This window comes from Rhea pennata, chromosome 1 (genome assembly GCF_028389875.1).
Source record: "Rhea pennata isolate bPtePen1 chromosome 1, bPtePen1.pri, whole genome shotgun sequence".
Lineage (NCBI taxonomy): Eukaryota > Metazoa > Chordata > Aves > Rheiformes > Rheidae > Rhea > Rhea pennata.
In genome coordinates this window covers 52,214,024-52,231,940 of record NC_084663.1, presented here as the reverse complement: position 1 = coordinate 52,231,940, position 17,917 = coordinate 52,214,024, and the positions used below count along the sequence as shown (strand labels likewise).

Genomic DNA, 17,917 nt, shown 5'->3' with positions numbered 1-17,917 from the left:
ATATAGTGTGGTAGCCCAGTTGCTTGGGTTATAGTGACACCTTATGGTCGTTTTATTATATATTGCAAATCATTTTGAAAGTTAAGATCTAAGTTTAAATGCCATGTTAGCCTGAAACAATGACCTAAATTGGAGGAATTGTATTAAAATAAAAAAATTCTGAGATGTCTTACTGAGAATATTTTATTATAAATTTTTATCTAGGACAGAGAAATTCACCCTATAACTTCAGTGGTTTAGATTATGCAGGTAATTAAATTATACCATCATGATGCCTCTCTTCTACATTAAGTGGATCTGTGAGTAGCAGAATTTATAAACCCTGCCTTCTTGTGGCTCTCACTTGGATGCCTAGTAGGAGTTATCTCACTCTGCAGCCCTTCCTTCCCTTGGAGTGCAAAGTTGGTTCCTGCCTCTAGCCAGCAAGGGTTTCCATGCAGCTTGTAGGAACTTTGTACCTTCAATATTTTCATCTCACTTTCATCAAACAAGGGTTGGAAGTGGGCAACAGGTTCAAGAGTTGCCAAGGGCTCAGAGAAAACGAAGGAGAAGGATGACTGAGCCTTAAAAACAGGGTTTTAAATCTGTACATGCTACAATTTCCTCAGAAAGGGGAGTTGTGCTCATGCAGCTCTGCGGGCACTGCTTACTTATCTCAGAATAAAATAAACTCCAGAATAACTTTCATGTCGCCCCTTCTCATTGCAGAATCGATTATAGCATATGGGGAAACATAGCTTAAAATGGTAAGTCAACTTTTTATTTCATTGAGCCAAGTAAGTGTTTAAAATCGGTATTTGAAATGCTAGTGGCCTACGTCAATGACTAAATACACTGTCATCTATTACAGTCTATCAGTTAAATTCAAAATTTCAAACAGCACACTTTTGCGAGAAATCACTGAAATCCCTGGTTACGCACCTAGCACCCAGCTGCAACTTCTTCTGAAAGAGCCAAAAGAATATCAGTATCCGTTTAAAAAGACTAGTTCGCTTCAAGCTAAGAAACTGAGGGAGATTGAAAAAGCAAAACCACTTCATACATCCTTACGATGCATGAACAAGAAGGAAGGCAAGAAGAATGCAGTTTATCAGCTTCAAAATCTTGAAGGACATGACACGTTAATACACAGTTCAGAACTGTGCTTATAACTACTACTACTACTACTATGTTTGTCCAAAGAAATGAGCTTTAAAACACAAAGGTTTGATGAAGTTTTTTTTTATGCACCTAATCGCTAATAAATGATATTTTATATACTGAATTCATTTAACCCACCGTTCACCAGGAAATGTCTGCCACAGGAGCACAGGAAGAAGAAAAGGGGCGATTTATTCAACGTGCTGATTGCAAGCGTTCGCTCTCCTAAAGAAATCATTGCGAACAGCACGAAACGTGCAGGGACGAAAAATTCCAACGAACGCGTTGCGGTTAAATTAAATCTGAGCTCCGGCAGCTGCTCTTCATCAGCAAGAGTTGTCAGAACCAGTTGAGCTCTTTCGCGAGACACCCGCGATTTAGAAATTTGGTCAGGGCAGGCTGGCGGCGGGCCCCGTTTCACGCCGCTCTTACCGTCTCTCCTTCAGTCTCGCGCTGCCCCGTAGGAAGGGCTGCAGAAGGGACAGACGCGTGTCCGAGCTTCAGCCGCCTCCTTTCCGCAGGCTGGCGTCTCGCTCGAGCGAAGATGCCGGTCTGCGGCGTGCGGCGGCGGCTCAGGTTCCCTGCCGCTGCCCAGGCTGCAGCGCGAGAGCAGCAGGCACAAGGCTAGGGAAGCCGCTCCCTTAAATCCATAATTCTCTTCCTGAGTAGTGTCAAAAAAAAAAAAAAATAATAATTGCCACAGCCTTCTGATTTTTACTGCTAGGAAAAAAAAGCCAGAGCAGAGATGTTTGCACCAGAAAGGGCCTGAAAAAGTTACAGGAACAGAGTCCTAAGAAAAATTCTGACCAAAGAAATCCCATACCCGGCAATGAGCTCAGCCAGCTGACAGCTATGTCAATTATTTAATCCCTCCACTGGGAAGAAAATCAAGGGTTTGTACCATTGATGTGATAAAAAGGACAGCCTCAGAGAACGACCTCCTAAGCAGCAGCCAGCTAATGTTCATAAGGAATAATTATGGCGCTTGTTTAACCCGCCAAAGCGCTCGCATTGCACTTGTCCGATTTGCACTGAATACAATGCGAAGGCGAGATTTCACGGCAAATCGGTTTCCTGCCACGGCTGTCGAGCAGTAAGAATCAATTGTTTAGGCAACCAAGCACAGACGCAGAATCAAACTGCAAAAAAAAATTACTAATTTTAAACAGTCTCCTGCTTGCCAAGTTAAATGATAAAAACCGGAGTGATCAATCATTTCACCCGGCATGCGATAACGATGAAAATGTAGTAGTGCTTCATATTCAAATCACTTGAATTGCAGAAACGGAATTTAGTATCTATCTAGTCACAAATACGCACAAAAAATATTTATAGCTAGTTTTATACAACCGACCAAAGTATGGAGCATAGCTGCCACATCAGGAACTATCCCAAGCCACTGAAGTGTGTCATGCATTCCAAATATTATAAATTATATTTTCACTTTTTTATTTAGATTATTTCTATTTTGTAACCAAGTAAAGCCAGTGCTCGTAGCACGAAGTCTTTGGGGAGAAGACTTCATTTAAGATCTCTGTTTAGCAATAAAAGTAAACAGATACAGTCTGTTTAGTAATAAAAGTAATGACATGTAGTGTCATTTTATTTTTTGATTTTTTCCAATATTCCTGTCTCTCATTTTGTAAGATAATTATTTTTAGTAAATCTTACAAAAAAAAAAAATCTATCTAGTGCGATGTTAGGATAGATTATTTAAATAAAAATTTATTGTTCTACGTACAGATTATCTGATTGTTTCTCTACCACTTGGACTTGTTGGAACTTAACTGAGGTCACTTCAGCAAAGCAGCTGCCGCTTTGCAGCTGTAGGTAGGCATCTACTTTTATCAGCATGGCGGGGCAGAAACCTCCTGTCTCATTTTAAGTATCCAGGTATTTCTGTAAGGAAATTCAGTCAGTCATTTCTTCTAGTAGGGCCTGGTTCTTACGCCGCCTGTTGGAAAGGAAGCTCTTCAAAGTTTTACTCTTGTTCTTCATTCTCATGTACCAGGCCCTTAAGCCAGCGTTGAGGAGACACAGGGACACACAAGAACGACTCCCGGCTGTGCCGCAGCTAGGCACAACTACTTCCCACTGCCAAAGCCCTAGGCTGTCAGGTCAAAGATGAAAAAGTTATCATTAATGTTGTGAGGTGTTTCAAAGGAAGCTTCTCCTTTAATTATTCTTGATTTTAATGACTAATTACTGCAGAACAGTGGAAAACCTACTCTTTTAAACCTTCTGCAAATCATTACTCTCCATTGCATTTTAACAAATGCTGTTAAAAAGGCCAGATGATGATTAAGGCACAAGCAAAAAAAACCTAACCAGAAAAGCATCAGAATACATAAGTAGATACAGACAGACCATTAAATCTCTGTTGCTTCCAAGTTCACGACTGTTTGCTCCATGTCTACAGCTGCCATAATTTGAAGTAATACAATACATTAGTGCTATAGTGATACAGTTCAGAGGTAGATATGCTACAGCGGATAAAAGATTATTTTAAAAAAGTCTCTAGTTTTAAAATTCATGCCTAAAATACACAGTAAATACATTTATTCAGTATCTATAAAAGAATTTATTTAACTGGTCACAAGTTTGTCCATGGGTAGGAGTTTTAACCACATTCCTGGTTTATAATTTTTGGGGTAAGTTTTGCACAGTTAACAAATCAGCATCTACCTTATCAGACCCTTTTGAGGTCAGAATCCCAAATTCTTATACGGGCTTAGTGTGCCTTCAGAAAAGGTAAATACTGATTTTAGAGTCATCTAGTGACTCAGTTTTTCCCCAGGACCTTTACTCTTTGCATGACAGCAACATGTACCCCCGTTTCACAGATGTCTGGACAGCGACAGCTGGAAGAAATAAACTCAAAACGAATTTGCTGTAGCTTAAACTATATTTCAAATAAAATATAAAATCATATGCAAGTCTTCCACATAAGTTACTATTCATTAATTTTATGGAAATTTAAAATAAAAATATCTTTCAACATAAAAATATGAAAAGTTCATTTATTTCCATAGGCAACCTCATTCACAGTACAAAGTGATATGAATTCCTTGAAACGGTCACTGTAGCTTTTACATATTTTTGAAGTAATTGATCTAAAAGTTGATACAAGAATAAATTTGTTTCTGAAGAGCTGTCCAACAAACCAGAGATACACTAATGCCATGCTATGACGGTTCTGATCAGGAATCACAGCTGACACTATAATAACATCATTTTACACGCCTCATGAGAATATTAATGTTTTACGATCTAAACATAAAACTGCCACTAGTACAGAGACTGTACGATTAGACAAATAAACAAGTATTTTGCACAAGGCCTGAGTTCACTATAACACATTAAAGCAGTTTTGATTTACAACTTCATTTCAGAAATCTGTACAGCAGCCAGAACCGTTTCAGAGACCTGAAAGACACCACAACTTCAGGGGCTTTTCCGTTGTGTTGATTTAAGGGGGAGGTCTGGTAGCCAAGGGCATTTGATGCATCAATCCGAGGTTTTAGTGCCTTGTGTAATTCCTTGTACAGCAGTCAAAACCTAATGGAAAGATACATACAAAGCAGGACCTCACTTGAAAATTAGCTAACTCATCTGAAATTCTCCAGATCGGCTTCCTCACAAGTATTTCACAATAAAAGTTCGCAACGAGTATATAAAATGCAGCATATCTCTCATTTTAGCAAAGACCAAAAAAGGGTCACATATACAACACAAGCTGGCTGCCCTCCTCGGACGTTTCTGTCATTTGAAATGGCACAAAACAGCGATATCCCACCCCACCCCCAATAAAAACTCCTAATCAATTAAAAAAAAAAAAAGTCATTCTGAAGTCCAAACAATTCATCTGCAATGAGATCCAGTGTTCTTAAATTTGTTTTTTTAAAAAACCCTTCCTTTTCTGCTCAAATCACGAAGAAGTGGGCACAGTAACCATACGAATTTAGAGCACATAACAAAAGGATCACACGATTCATTGTCTGTACAAAAGTCCTGCCGAATTCGACTCAAATTTAACTTCACAATTGATGTTTGCTCTCATGGTGCAACGTAACCAAGTATTACCCTGTAATCTAAGTGCACGCTTACCTTCCTAGTTATTGACCCCTATACAACAGAAATTACAATACAAAAATTAAAATACACATTTTTCTTGCTTTAAAGGCTAGCAGGGTACTCGTGAAACAAATGGAAAAGGTGTTACTAAGACGACAAAACTTAAAAGGAAAGTTTTAAATAAGGCTTGAAATGTTGCACACCTATACATCAAAAATTTCTGCTTTTTACTTGGGGGAACTTAACATTTGGGCAGACTTTTAAGGCCACAGCACTCCTGTAAGGCATTTCTATTTGATTCACATTACAGCTGAGGGAGAAAGATACAGTATATTCATTAAAACAAACTAGGGAATCCTATCCAATTTCCCAGCAAAAATTTCTCTCCTCCCCCTCAAATTATTGGTGGACTCCTTTACCTTTCCAAAGGCTCCTCTGGTGCTGCCTCCTACATTAGCAGGGACTTTGAAAAGCCTTTGGACTTTTCCATAGGCTCTTCTGTGCCTTACTCACAAGACTTCCATGAAAAGGAATGGAAACATCTGCTTCCTCGCCCATCCTTGAAATGACACTTGCCATTTCACTCCCTACTTCTCTCCCCTTGAGAGAAGGCCCAGGCGCTTCTAAACTAATCGGCAAGGTAGTTGTTTCCAAGACCCTCTCAATTAGCCCTGGCAGAGGAAGTTTTTCAAGCCTCTTTAATACAAGTCTGTCCATTCAGAGGATTAGTTTATATTCTAAAATCATTAAAAAAAATGCTTTGGAGACTTTCATACTTAAAAAAAAAAATGAACCAACAATTCTAATATGGAAATCTACCAACTTGGTACAAAAGCATTCATTTAGGTTATACACCAAGTTAGCCAAAGGACAACTTTGGCTAGCTTATATTTAAGGTGTGCAGCTATTTCCATCTCTCTTCTTTTCATTTCTTCTTCTTTGCATTTCTCCCCCTAAACATATTTTAGCTAAATCAGTTAAAAATTAAGAACTTACTCCCTCCTCCTTTTTATTTCTCCTTTACAAACTAACATAAAGTCAATCAAGTAGACTGCACTTAGGCCCAAAACCTGCTCTCAGTTCTACAGTGCTAGTGAAGATCTGCTCAATATAATATGGGTGCACATGGCAGTGGGGGACATAAGGTAATGATACAACCTACCAGGTTTCTACATTTTTCTTTTAAATTAGGTTGAAGAAAAAAAAGCAGAGATTTAGTGTAATTTATAATATTGTTCTGGGCATTATAATATTTATTTTATATTTAGTTTTTCAGTGAAAGAATTTGCAATTCTGTAGATCAGATATCAACTTCCCACTCGTGTTGTCCATTCTGTGTTGCATTAGGGCTAAATAATCCTCTCTGCTTCAACATTCAGCAAGGAAAAAGATAAAGAACAGTCTAGATGTAACGCTGCTTTCCAGTCCAGTCCAGACCCGGAAGGCCCCTGGCATGCCCCTATTCCATAATATTGTCCCTTCCTCCCACTCATTCCTCCCACTGGATCTGAAGTACAACTGTTGCTCTCCAACAGTGGTATTTACTCTGGCCACAGTGCGAATCTTCCAGGCCCTTGCAGAGCCTCAGCATGACAATTCGCAAGTGGAGAGATCAACTGGACAAGGTCTCCTAAAGAAAAGCTATTATAGCAGGAGCCAAGAGGCACATGGCCTTGGTGAGTTACCTCTTGTAACTCCTCTTCCCTTTAAGCTAAGCAGAAATAATTAAAGAAGTTAACACATACACAGTTTCCTGACTCCCGAAGCATGAAGCATCTACAAGGAAGATGGATTTGGCTCCCTGATTTTAACTGAAATTATTTTTCAAATTTTATTTTTAAATAACTGGAAAAGATTCCTATCATTTCCATGAGCACCCTTTTCAATTTTCTTTGTTATTATTCTTCTACTCTGCCCATTCTGAAAATTGCTGCAAGCAGCAGAAATCAAAATCATGTTCTGAAATACAAAATACAAAACATTTCATATTAGTTGAGTCAGATAAAGATCTTATTCCAACACATTACCACTGCACAGAAGAGCCCCTCTTAATTTGAACCTACAGGATTTTTTGGTTTTGTTTTTACAAAATACTCTGTATTCTAAAATAGCCCATGCCAAAAGCACATACTCCAAAACCCCATAATTTAAGAGATCTGGAATATAAAACGTGATAAAAATTTTGCAGTTAACTTTCCCTCCAATAAGTTAAATCCAAATCCAACTCCGAATACGCCTAGTCCAGGGACATCAGGGACTGAAACTTCAGGGGCATTGGACATTAAACCTTCTTTCTCTATGGATATGTTAATATAATGCAGGGTCAAGTCCTAAGAGATGTCATTTTAATATAACCTCATATTCCAAATAATTTAGAGGAACACAGATTCAAGCAATTCAAAGTTTTGCCTTATGTTACTCTAGAAAAATGTAGGTTTCAAAAACTGACATAAAAAGAAGACTGTGTGTGATTCAGAGTGCAGAGTACCAGTAACTGTGGGTGAACTTAAACAACATTTTAACAGTTCTAGTATTGTATTTAAGTTATGTAGATATTTTAACATAACCCACAACATTTACCATGAATGCTAACAGCACATAAGCATCACAAGGTATTAGGCATTGTTCTCTAAACCACAATTTCACTGGTCCCATGTATTTTAAAATAATATGACTAAGGTGAGAGCTATAATACACAATTATTTGAGAAATATGCTTAATGCTATTACTGCTGAGAACTGTGGAAATATAACAAAATACAAGTCACATTTACAGCATAAGGCCCTTTGGTTTCTTAAGCAGCAAATAAAAGAACAATTTCTTCAGTGAAAGGCTTTGAAAAATAAAGTACATAGGCTTTCCATAAAAAAGGTAACTAGTTCTTTCCTTCTCAAAATAGCCAGCTATAATCTTCAAAATAGCATGTAAGAAAGTTCCTGAAATTCCTAGGAAAGAAAAAGTTAAAACCCAACTATAATATCGGACAGAGCAGAGATTCCATCATGGGCAAGCTGAACATCTACCTTCTGGGAAGTAGAAGAAACTACTGCTTGGTTTTCTGAGAGCTTTATTAAATTTGGAATAATACAATAAAAAGGATTTGAAAAATCTGTGTATTTACCATATTCTACAGCTTACAAACACGTATTTGGAAATCACTTCATATTCATCTATCCTTCATCAGGACTTGAGTTAAAACAAAATTAAAAAGTAATAATTTATTCTAATCAAGGCAATTAATGGCAATATGCTTTTTCACACAACAATGTGTAACACTTCTACCAGGCAATCTTTTACCATCTTCCCAATGGAGCCAAAGACTATGAAGTAATCCAAAATATTTATATGTAACTCAACCAATTGTAACAAGTTGGGGCAGTTAGCATTTGAACTTTATAGAGAACATTTTTTCTAGGAGGTTCCATAATTACTCTTCCTCCCCTCACACACACTGGCAGGAAGCAGTATCAAATTAGCCGAAACACAGAAATACATAATAAATGTGATCAAGTATTTTAAAGTATTTTAAAATCCTGCTTAAGTGGTATGGAGCTTTTGCCATGGGGCTGGTAACTATGGTCTGACATTATAAAACAAGTCGTAAAACAGCATGTCCATTGGAGCAATGTTGTTTCTCTGTCCCAAATTTGTACTGCCTTTTAATATCATTTCTTATGCCTCCTGAATCTTGTGGCAGTCCACTTCCACATTAATCCTGATAGGAATCCTCATAGGAGAAGAAAGTCAAAATATTTTATTTTCTTAGCCCACTGTATAGTTGTAGATTAGAGGTATTTCTATGTAACAGGGCTAACAAACCTATCTGATGAAGCATGAGTTTACTTTTCACATACTGTCATAAGGCATAATGACAGTTTGTGCCAAATTTAGGCTACAAAAATCATCAAGAGTTGAATTTAGCAGACACTGAAAAGATGGATCCATAGGATAGCACTAAATTGTATTCACTAGCATTATTACCCCCAAACATTTTTGTTTAAGAAATAAAATTCCATATAAATGATTATGTTGATTAAATACATTTCTGAATAATTCTGAAATATTTAGCTTCTTTGTTGAGTGAATATATACATCCTACCTCCAATGCTCTGAAGCTGGATAAAGAGAAGTGAAATCATTATCACATAAGATGATTTTGTACTTATGCTTTCCACTGTATTACCAGGACAATGTAAGAGCAGTCTTTTTCTAGTGCAAAATTATTTATTTTGCTGAGTGGAAAGTTTCCCCAAGTCATACTTTCTGTAATTAAAAAAGATGTTAATCAGCTTACCCATGATTCAAATTTCACCAACCTTTGAAAGAAGAAAATAAGATATTTTACCCAAAAAGATCTTTTAAGTCATTGCTAGCTGAGCTGCTGTTTGTCATCGTGTTTGCTGGTTGTGCAAAGTTCTGAGGAGTAAAGAAAGGATTACTCTGTATACCAAAGCCAGGCTGTCCTATCATGTTCATCTGAGGTCCCAGGACTGTACCACTTGCACTTGGGGACCCTTGTGGGGGTACAAACTGATTAACCCACTGGTTTGACTTCTGTTGAGCCAACTGTTTCATACTGACTTTGGGTTTTTGAGGACCAAAAAGATTGTCTAACGCAGACATGTCTGGGGGTCTGCTTTGTTGTGTCAGTGGAGAGATTGCAGATGTAGCACTCATGGGACTGTAATTCGGCATATTGGCAGTTGGTACAATGTTCATCTTGGTTGTTCCTGTTGCACTTGGACCACCGAAGAAATTCTGAGTGGTGGGACCACTTCCCATACAGAATCCAGTAGTTTGAAAACCCATACCAGTATTTAGCCCATTCGTTATATTTCTCTTTGTGCTGTCAACAGGTGATGAAAATCCCATTCCAACAGCCATAGAAGGGACAGACGAGAAGCTGTTTGAAGATGCAACTTTAGTTTTGTTGATAGATGTCAAAGATGACATATTATCTATCAAGGTATCTGTCAAGTCTTTTGTCTGCAAAATACAATGTAGTTAGACACTTTTTCCTCTACAGACACACTAGCAATAATCTTTATTTATGCTCTTGAAGTTAATATAGAAGTGGCATGGATTTTTCATAAACTGGAATTTATTGCATTGAATTAGGAATTAAATGAAACTTCACATGCAAGCAATTATATTATTTTCGTTCTTCACTACTTAGAAGTTCAATTGTTTTGTAATTTAGTTTCGCTACTAGACACCAAGTACTACTATGTCCATCTGCTTACATGCCTCATCCCAGTTTTCCAAAATGTTTGTATATTTAACTAAAATCTTCAGAGCAAAATATTTTTTTCTGTGTGCTCTTCCCATATCTAGAACAATAGACTTCCAGTAGTTATGTCATCTTTGCAAACTACTACAATTTAAAATGTTTGAAACACAGCTAATGATGCAAATGGAAGGCAGATTACAATTTAGTTAATTTTTCTCAACTCTACCATGTTACTAGGTGAATAACAACAGTAAATTGCAGGGAAAAAAGTACTAATTGTGTACCATACTTCCAAGGAAAAAACATCACAGCTGCAATGGAAACAATGTAGTAGCTTACTATCGCTCACCTGCTTCAATGGAGGTGTTACTGCAGTTGCTTGTGGCTTTAGAGGTTGCTGGCTTTTCAATTTCTGTGCCTGTTCTTGTTCTTTAGCTAACTTTTGCTTTTCTTCAAGTGTAAGTGATGCCTTTAAAAGGGAAAATATTGACAATAAGCTGGACAGTCTAGATAGTTATGTTGTTGTTTTTATTTCATAAATAGGACTGTCATTTCAATAATGTGTGGTAAATAATAAGCATTATTTATATAAACATAAAGTAGCTAAGGACAAAGTCTATTATTACATTTATCATACTGTTAAAAAGTACTTCAGGCAAATAAATACAATATTAAATGATAAGTTTTGGGTAGGTATCAAATAAACTGATATTTCATCAGAACAAAATCATTTTAGCTTTGACTTCTTAATGCTGAGCATGAAAAAAAAGAGTATTGTTTGGTTTTTGTTTTTATATGAATACTTTACTAACTGTTACTTGATAAAGAACTACAACTGACTGTGCAGTTGCAAAGGAAATTGTATTTTTATAGCCATGAGAAGGATGTTATAACAGAGTATCACCTATAAAGATAAGCCATTTCATGTCATCATTTTTCTTTGTTCTTTTACTTATCCCCATATTTGTTGTTCATTTTCACTTAACTTCTAATTTTGATAGTAAATCTTAGTTTCCATTACTGCATGAAATTCTATATTTGACCTTCAATTCCTTTTGTAATTTTATAACGAAGTTGCCTGAGGATTTTGATTTTTATAGCTAAATTCACTGCTAAAGTTTAAGTATAACTCATTATACCCATAACTAAGGAGGAAGAAAATGACTAATAATATATAATTCCAAGACTAATAATATATAATTCCAATTGATGCATACTTCGCACAAAGCTATTTTCAAGGACAGGTTTTCATGGAAATTCCAGGCTGTGCTTTAAACATTTTTCAGTGCATTTTCATATGTGACTACTCAAGAGTTGTGCTAGGCAAAAGCAGTTTTTCCTTTAAAGCCTCAAATATGACAAATATTTACACATACTCTGCTTATGCACATCAGTCTTGTATTAGACAGATGCATATAAGAGAACTCCGAAACAAACTAAAATATACCTTTCTCTGTTTTGATGACAACTCTTGTTCTTTACTGTCAGATCCACCAGTTAGGAGGTCAGCTCCAGTATTATTAAATACCTTGTCAATCTGTTTAAATTAAAAGAAACAAAATCATAAGTTATTTGAATGTTGTAATTTAAGACGATGCAAATATTGACTAGATGATTTTTAATTTCAAACTTCTACATGTAACTAATGCAATAAAACACTGTCTTTTACCTGATTACTTGTACTGGTAGATCTTGCCTCTTCAGTCACGCTCATTTGATTAGCTATATCCAAAGATCTATATAGAACAGAGTATCTATATTACAAAACGATAACCGTACAGTCACCTCCACAACACTAATTCACCAATGCAATTATTCTTCTGCATTTAAACAATATAAAAAAATCTATTATCAGAGCAATCCTATATTCATAATAGTTGTAGAAGACTGAAAAATGTTAATATTCTGAAGTGTGAAGTTTTCCCAATGATCATTTCAAATGGTCTTCGTCCTTTAAAAAAGCTAATATAGACTTCAGATAGCAAGTTAAGTTGCCTCGAAAATTTCAGCGCTTATCAGCCTCCATAAAATAGGCACAAATATCTTCAAACACCATTCCCTTCCAAAGGTCGGCTGTGTTTATGTTTCTCCACTGTGGTGTGTGTTCTCAGAAACTACACAAAAGCAACTATTCTTAGTATACAGACATAAAACCAAACTAGTGCAGCTCAGTATGAACTTTTATATTTCACAAATTCATTAAAGATTACGCAGGATAAACTGTGACTTCTCAATGCAAGTATAGAAGATTGTACTTAATAAAACCATTGATGTCATACCAATACCGTCATTCTAAGACTCACAAATCTTTGCTGACAATCATGCTTATCTGAGAGAATTCCCAGTTACTGAAGTGAGAATTACCAAGATCTTATGTTGCTGCGGATAGAGTTTTCTCACATTTGCTAAAAAGATGAACTGAAATTCACCTCTTCTCACTTGCGCTTTTTCTAGCGCACAAGCGTTTACTTACTTCTGTTGTTCTTGCATGACATGAAGTTGTTCAAGTTTTGTTTTATGCTCTGCCTCCAATCTATTAAGCATATCTTTTATAACACAAATAAAAGAATTGAACTGTAAAAGAAAAGTACAGGAAGTTTGGATTTTGCAGTGAGAGAATCAAGACTATATATAGAGATTTAAATCTAATATCACATAAAACTTACAACATAGAATGTCAGATAAACTGTACATTTTAAATAATTTATAGTCCAGCTTCACTACCTTGGATGATGTACCCAGCTACAAGCAGAATGTATACTGAAATGGTGAAAACACTTCATAAGCTTAAAAAAAAAGAAAAAAAGTGACACAACCTAGGACTCCACCCCCCAAAATCCAAAGATCACGATAAATATTACTAAATTTGTTTTCCAGAAAAATTGTATTAGGTATTCTATTTCCTAATTAATTCATAGCAGCATGATTGCACTTCTACACTATCTACAATATTTACAAACAAAACTAAGAGAAGAAAGATTAAGACTGTAATGTAGCTTTTTATTTTGATTGTAATTATGTTAGTTAGTTAACTTGTTCACCACGGTATTTAGAAAGCAGTATACTCTTACACCAAGAATTCTTTGTCTCAGGTTTGATTTAATTTAATTTATGTCCCAAATATTTTGCAGTGTATTTCAAAGGCAGCACCATTCATTCATTTTAGATGTCCTGCTAACCTTATCATGATCACTTTATTTTTCTTATCTCTTCCTATTCTACAATAATATCACCAGACTTAACAGTTCAACTGCCTAGTATCATCCCAATTTTCTGTAGTGTAAAATAAGGAAGTAGAAGGGAATATTAATTTATAAGTTGTTTTAATTTCCTCTATTTTAGCCCCACAATTTGATACATTCAGTTACTTCTTCAGGGCTAAGTTACTGCTTTAGGGCTGAGAGATACCAGTCAGACTCACCCTAAAATATCAGAAATTACTTAGTGATCCTGACCTAACCACTCAAACACCTGTACACCATAACAGAAGTCTATTAGTTGATACAATTTTTCATTTAAATAACACATTTCACTTTAAAGGGTTAATCCTTTTTTGGGGCAATTTCCAGTAAAAATGTTAGCTATACAACTTTGGAATTTTGAAAGAGTTTAAAAATTTAAAGATTTAAAAAAATAAAAAGTAAGTAAAAAGCTGGGATATACAACTGATATTCAACTTTTTAAATGTGATGGTATTCATTTTGAAATTTTATACTCTATCAATTAAATCATCTAAATAAACAACAACCTTTAAGCATGCAAATGCAGTAATATTGGAAACATTCTTCACATCAGACACAGACATATAGAAACCTACAAATTCTTTTGTGATAACAGTTTAAATCGATTCTCAATCAGTTTATCAAGTAAATGCATGCAAAATAGTCATATTCCTACCTGATTGAGATTAAGGTTGTTCTCAATACTAAGAGGAATCAGATGGGGCAATACTTTTCCTGCAAGCTGCTCTTTGGTAATTCCCAACTTCTTATGAGTAAATGTACATTTGTAAATACCTGACATACAACATTAAAATAGCAAAATAAGTAAGTTTAGTAAATAATGTGAACAAACTCCAAGAATGTTGCATATTGGTTCTATGTGCTACCAGGCACAAAAGAAATAGAAAAGTCATAAAAACGAAGTACTCATCCACAACATAAATGTTTTATAACAAGAGGCTTGGCTAACATTCAGAGCAAAAGAAAAGTCCTGGAGGCCCAAAGTTATACTTTGCAACTATGAAGCCCAGTATTATAATTCAATGCTGAATATACTGGCATAACACAGGAAGAAGCTTTCTTCACTTTCCATGTTACTACCAGAACACAGCTGTCAGCTGGCCAGGGAACATTTCAAACACAAGATGGAAGGTACTTTTTTTTTAATAAAAAAAAAAAGAGGATCCAATTTATTCAAAATTGACTTCAGCTCATCACTTCCAAACCAAGGTTCAACAGCTTGCTGCAGCTGAGTAGAATTCATGAGTAATACAACTATGGGAAAAGATATACTGTCTTTCATTCTCAGACATCAGGTACAGATTAAAGCTGCAGGGATTCAGGGAAAGAAGGTAGCTTTAATTTAGCACAGATAGATGCTCTCCTCATGACTGACAGCAACCTAAAAAAGTGCTACTATCACTTATTTGTTATGTTATCACATATTTGTTACAGTGCTCCAATGCGAGTCGCTGCCTCTACAGTACTACTGTTACAAATGCTCTTCTGCCTACTTCTTTGCTGGAGAGAAATGGTCACTGCCTCCCACACTTGATAGGAGCCCAGTCACACCTCTCCTTGGCAGTGACTCTAGTCATCTGGTCTTCTCATGAGCCCATCCAAGTTGATAAAAACATGTATCCCAAGTTGGGCAAGCACCACAGTGGCATTAGGGAAGCACAACTGGGAGTGAGGCCTACCCTTTCAGAAGTAGCAAGCCACCCATTTGTGTTAAGTGGTTTTTGAAATTTCACCTAGAGGACGCTCCATTTCAGTGCAAAGGCAGCCATGTCTTCGTTTAAAAGGCAAAATTCATTTAACAAAAGCTGCAGTGAAGAGCAATAGATTCATAAGAGATAATCACTCATAGCATCTGACATTTTAGAGTGGTAGCTGAAAGCAAAAATAGCATCTTAAAAGCTCCAGCAAAGCTGGACAGATTTTATGCTGCTCTGAGGGAAACCACCTCTCTGGCTGGGTAAGCCAATAAAGCCCACAAAAGCGTCACAGCTCAAGAACTGCAAAGAGTACTTGGGGTGTTGGGCCCACAGGACTACAAATATATGGACAGAAGTACAAGAAATACATTCAGTAACTGAACAGGGACCTATGTAAGAAGAAGAAACAGATCATTTTAACTCGATGATGCAAACACTATCAGTGATTATACAGGAAGTTCTGAGATTACAACATTAAAATACCAAAGAGGAGAAAGTTGAAAATATTAGTTACCTAAAATTCCCATTAGCACTGCAGGTTCTTTGGATGGAATTTGTTGTAGAAAAGGTAGAATATCGTCAAGCACAAACCATTTATCTAAGTACTCCAAAATCTTTCCTAAGCACACTAGTGAGTTTACCCGGACCTATGAAGTATGATAAGAAATAAAGAATGTCTTAACTATTCTTTTGTTTAAGAAAAAAACCACATAAAACTCACATTTATGAGAAAGTGCTTCTGAAACTACACTTCATATTTGAAAATTCAACGTAAGTTAAAAAAAAAACCTTTTGGCTTTTCTACAGAACAAACGCTGCTAACATACAATGTGCTGGAACATACCATTGTTAAAGTAAAAAATCTTGAAAAGAAATCAGGACATACTGATGAGTTTTTCTTTAAAAAAGCAACAGCAGAAAAGTCAAATTAATTATATGTAATTTTACAATTTTCTGAAGACTGAGAAAGAGAAAAATATTAGGGTACTTACAGCAAGAGAAGAAGTTTGCAAACATGCATTTTTAATTCTTGGAATCAATGAATTTTTCATTGATGGGTAATCTATTAGATTGGCAAATGTAGGAATTATATTTAGGCAAAGCTCCTATAAAAAAAAATCCACATAAGCTTAAAAAGAAACATGCACGCTTACTATAAAACTAACACTAATATTACACGAGTTCAAAATCAATTTTTCTTTCCAAGTATTCCTTTTAAGGAAATACTCATCATATTCACTAAAATGAACATAATATATTAGACTCACTTAGAAATAGCTACAATAATAAAGCCTCATGATATGCAAATGGAATCTTAGAAAATGGGTCAAGCAAATATAAATGAATATTATCAGTAACACTCTGCAGCAGTACAATCATAGACTGCAAGATAAAACAGTACATCAATATTAAATATACTTAAGCAATAGAAAAAAAAATACCCAATTGCAGACAAATCTCAAAAAATAGAGACAGCAGTGTTAAACACAAATTGCAAGGAAATATCCAAGTAACCAAATTCCTGCTGCAGAAAAATCTCAAGTAGATATTTAAAAACAAAACCCTTTTTTCATAATATTGGAAAGGCTTTGCAAGGCTGAAAGTGACCTCTGATTATCTAACAATAATTTGTTTGTTTACATCCCCTACATACTCCTGAATGCTTATGGCTAACTGAAAACTAATTCCAGTGCAAGAATGATCTCCAAAGGGAAACCTTTCTCTTTTCCTTAAAAGAAAGAGATAAGATTAGTTAGTCAGTTTTAAATAAAAGCTGAAATTACGACACCTGAATCTGAATTGAAGGTGCTTCCAAGGCTCTATAAACCATCGGTAGAACGCTGTTCTTTATTTCATCTGCCGGAGTTTTGGTTAGGAGCAAATCCATTTTTTGCAGGAAGATCAATAGGATCTATTAAAAGGACAGGTCAGAAACCCCAAAAAATCCACCAACATAAACTTACAATTTAAAGTTTATTGCATCATATTATTAAAACTGCAGAAGTTTTCTTGTAACTCAGTAAATATGATCACTTACCATGTTGCTTGCCTGAAAGCATGGAAGACAAAAAACACTTTGACACATTATTGCATTTTAGAAACAGCAAATATAGACCAAACAGAATATGTAAGTTTTAGAATAATCTTTCTAAAATAAGAAATCATAATGGTTTTCAGGAATATAGGGAGAGTCTTGTTTCTACTTACAACGCTATCTTCTGATAAAATCCACCCACAGAAAATCTCAATATACACATCATTATTGAAAAAGCTAAATTCTTCAAAAACTATGAATCTAATGCTATTCTCAAAGCATTTGATTACAAATCCACCTATAAAAGCTAGATTCTTTCTGTATCTGGAACTGAAATTTAGACTCATTGGAAAGAACATTATTAATACGGACACAAAATAGCTTCATTCTATTTCACACAGAAGTAGTATATGACAAAATGAAAAATGCCAAGGAAAATAAAATCACCTGCGGTTAAGTTTACATCAGGTTAAGTGGGATTCATCTGGCTTATGTCTAG

The 17,917-nt window shown here is 35.6% G+C and overlaps 1 protein-coding gene across 3 annotated transcripts in view; it reads right to left on the bottom strand.

Annotated features, from left to right (window-relative positions):
- Positions 1-4,146: 4,146 nt before the first annotated feature.
- Positions 4,147-17,917, bottom strand: part of SCYL2 (SCY1 like pseudokinase 2) — a 39,760-nt gene continuing 25,989 nt past the window's right edge. For all 3 annotated transcript variants that reach the window (XM_062585911.1, XM_062585919.1, XM_062585926.1), the window contains 9 exons: positions 17,173-17,295; positions 16,376-16,489; positions 15,898-16,030; positions 14,342-14,460; positions 12,918-13,018; positions 12,114-12,180; positions 11,892-11,981; positions 10,794-10,913; positions 4,147-10,200 (listed from right to left, as the gene is read on the bottom strand). In XM_062585911.1, the coding sequence (XP_062441895.1) occupies positions 9,556-10,200; positions 10,794-10,913; positions 11,892-11,981; positions 12,114-12,180; positions 12,918-13,018; positions 14,342-14,460; positions 15,898-16,030; positions 16,376-16,489; positions 17,173-17,295 (1,512 nt within the window). In that variant the 3' untranslated portion in view covers positions 4,147-9,555. The remainder of the gene's footprint in view (positions 10,201-10,793; positions 10,914-11,891; positions 11,982-12,113; positions 12,181-12,917; positions 13,019-14,341; positions 14,461-15,897; positions 16,031-16,375; positions 16,490-17,172; positions 17,296-17,917) is intronic.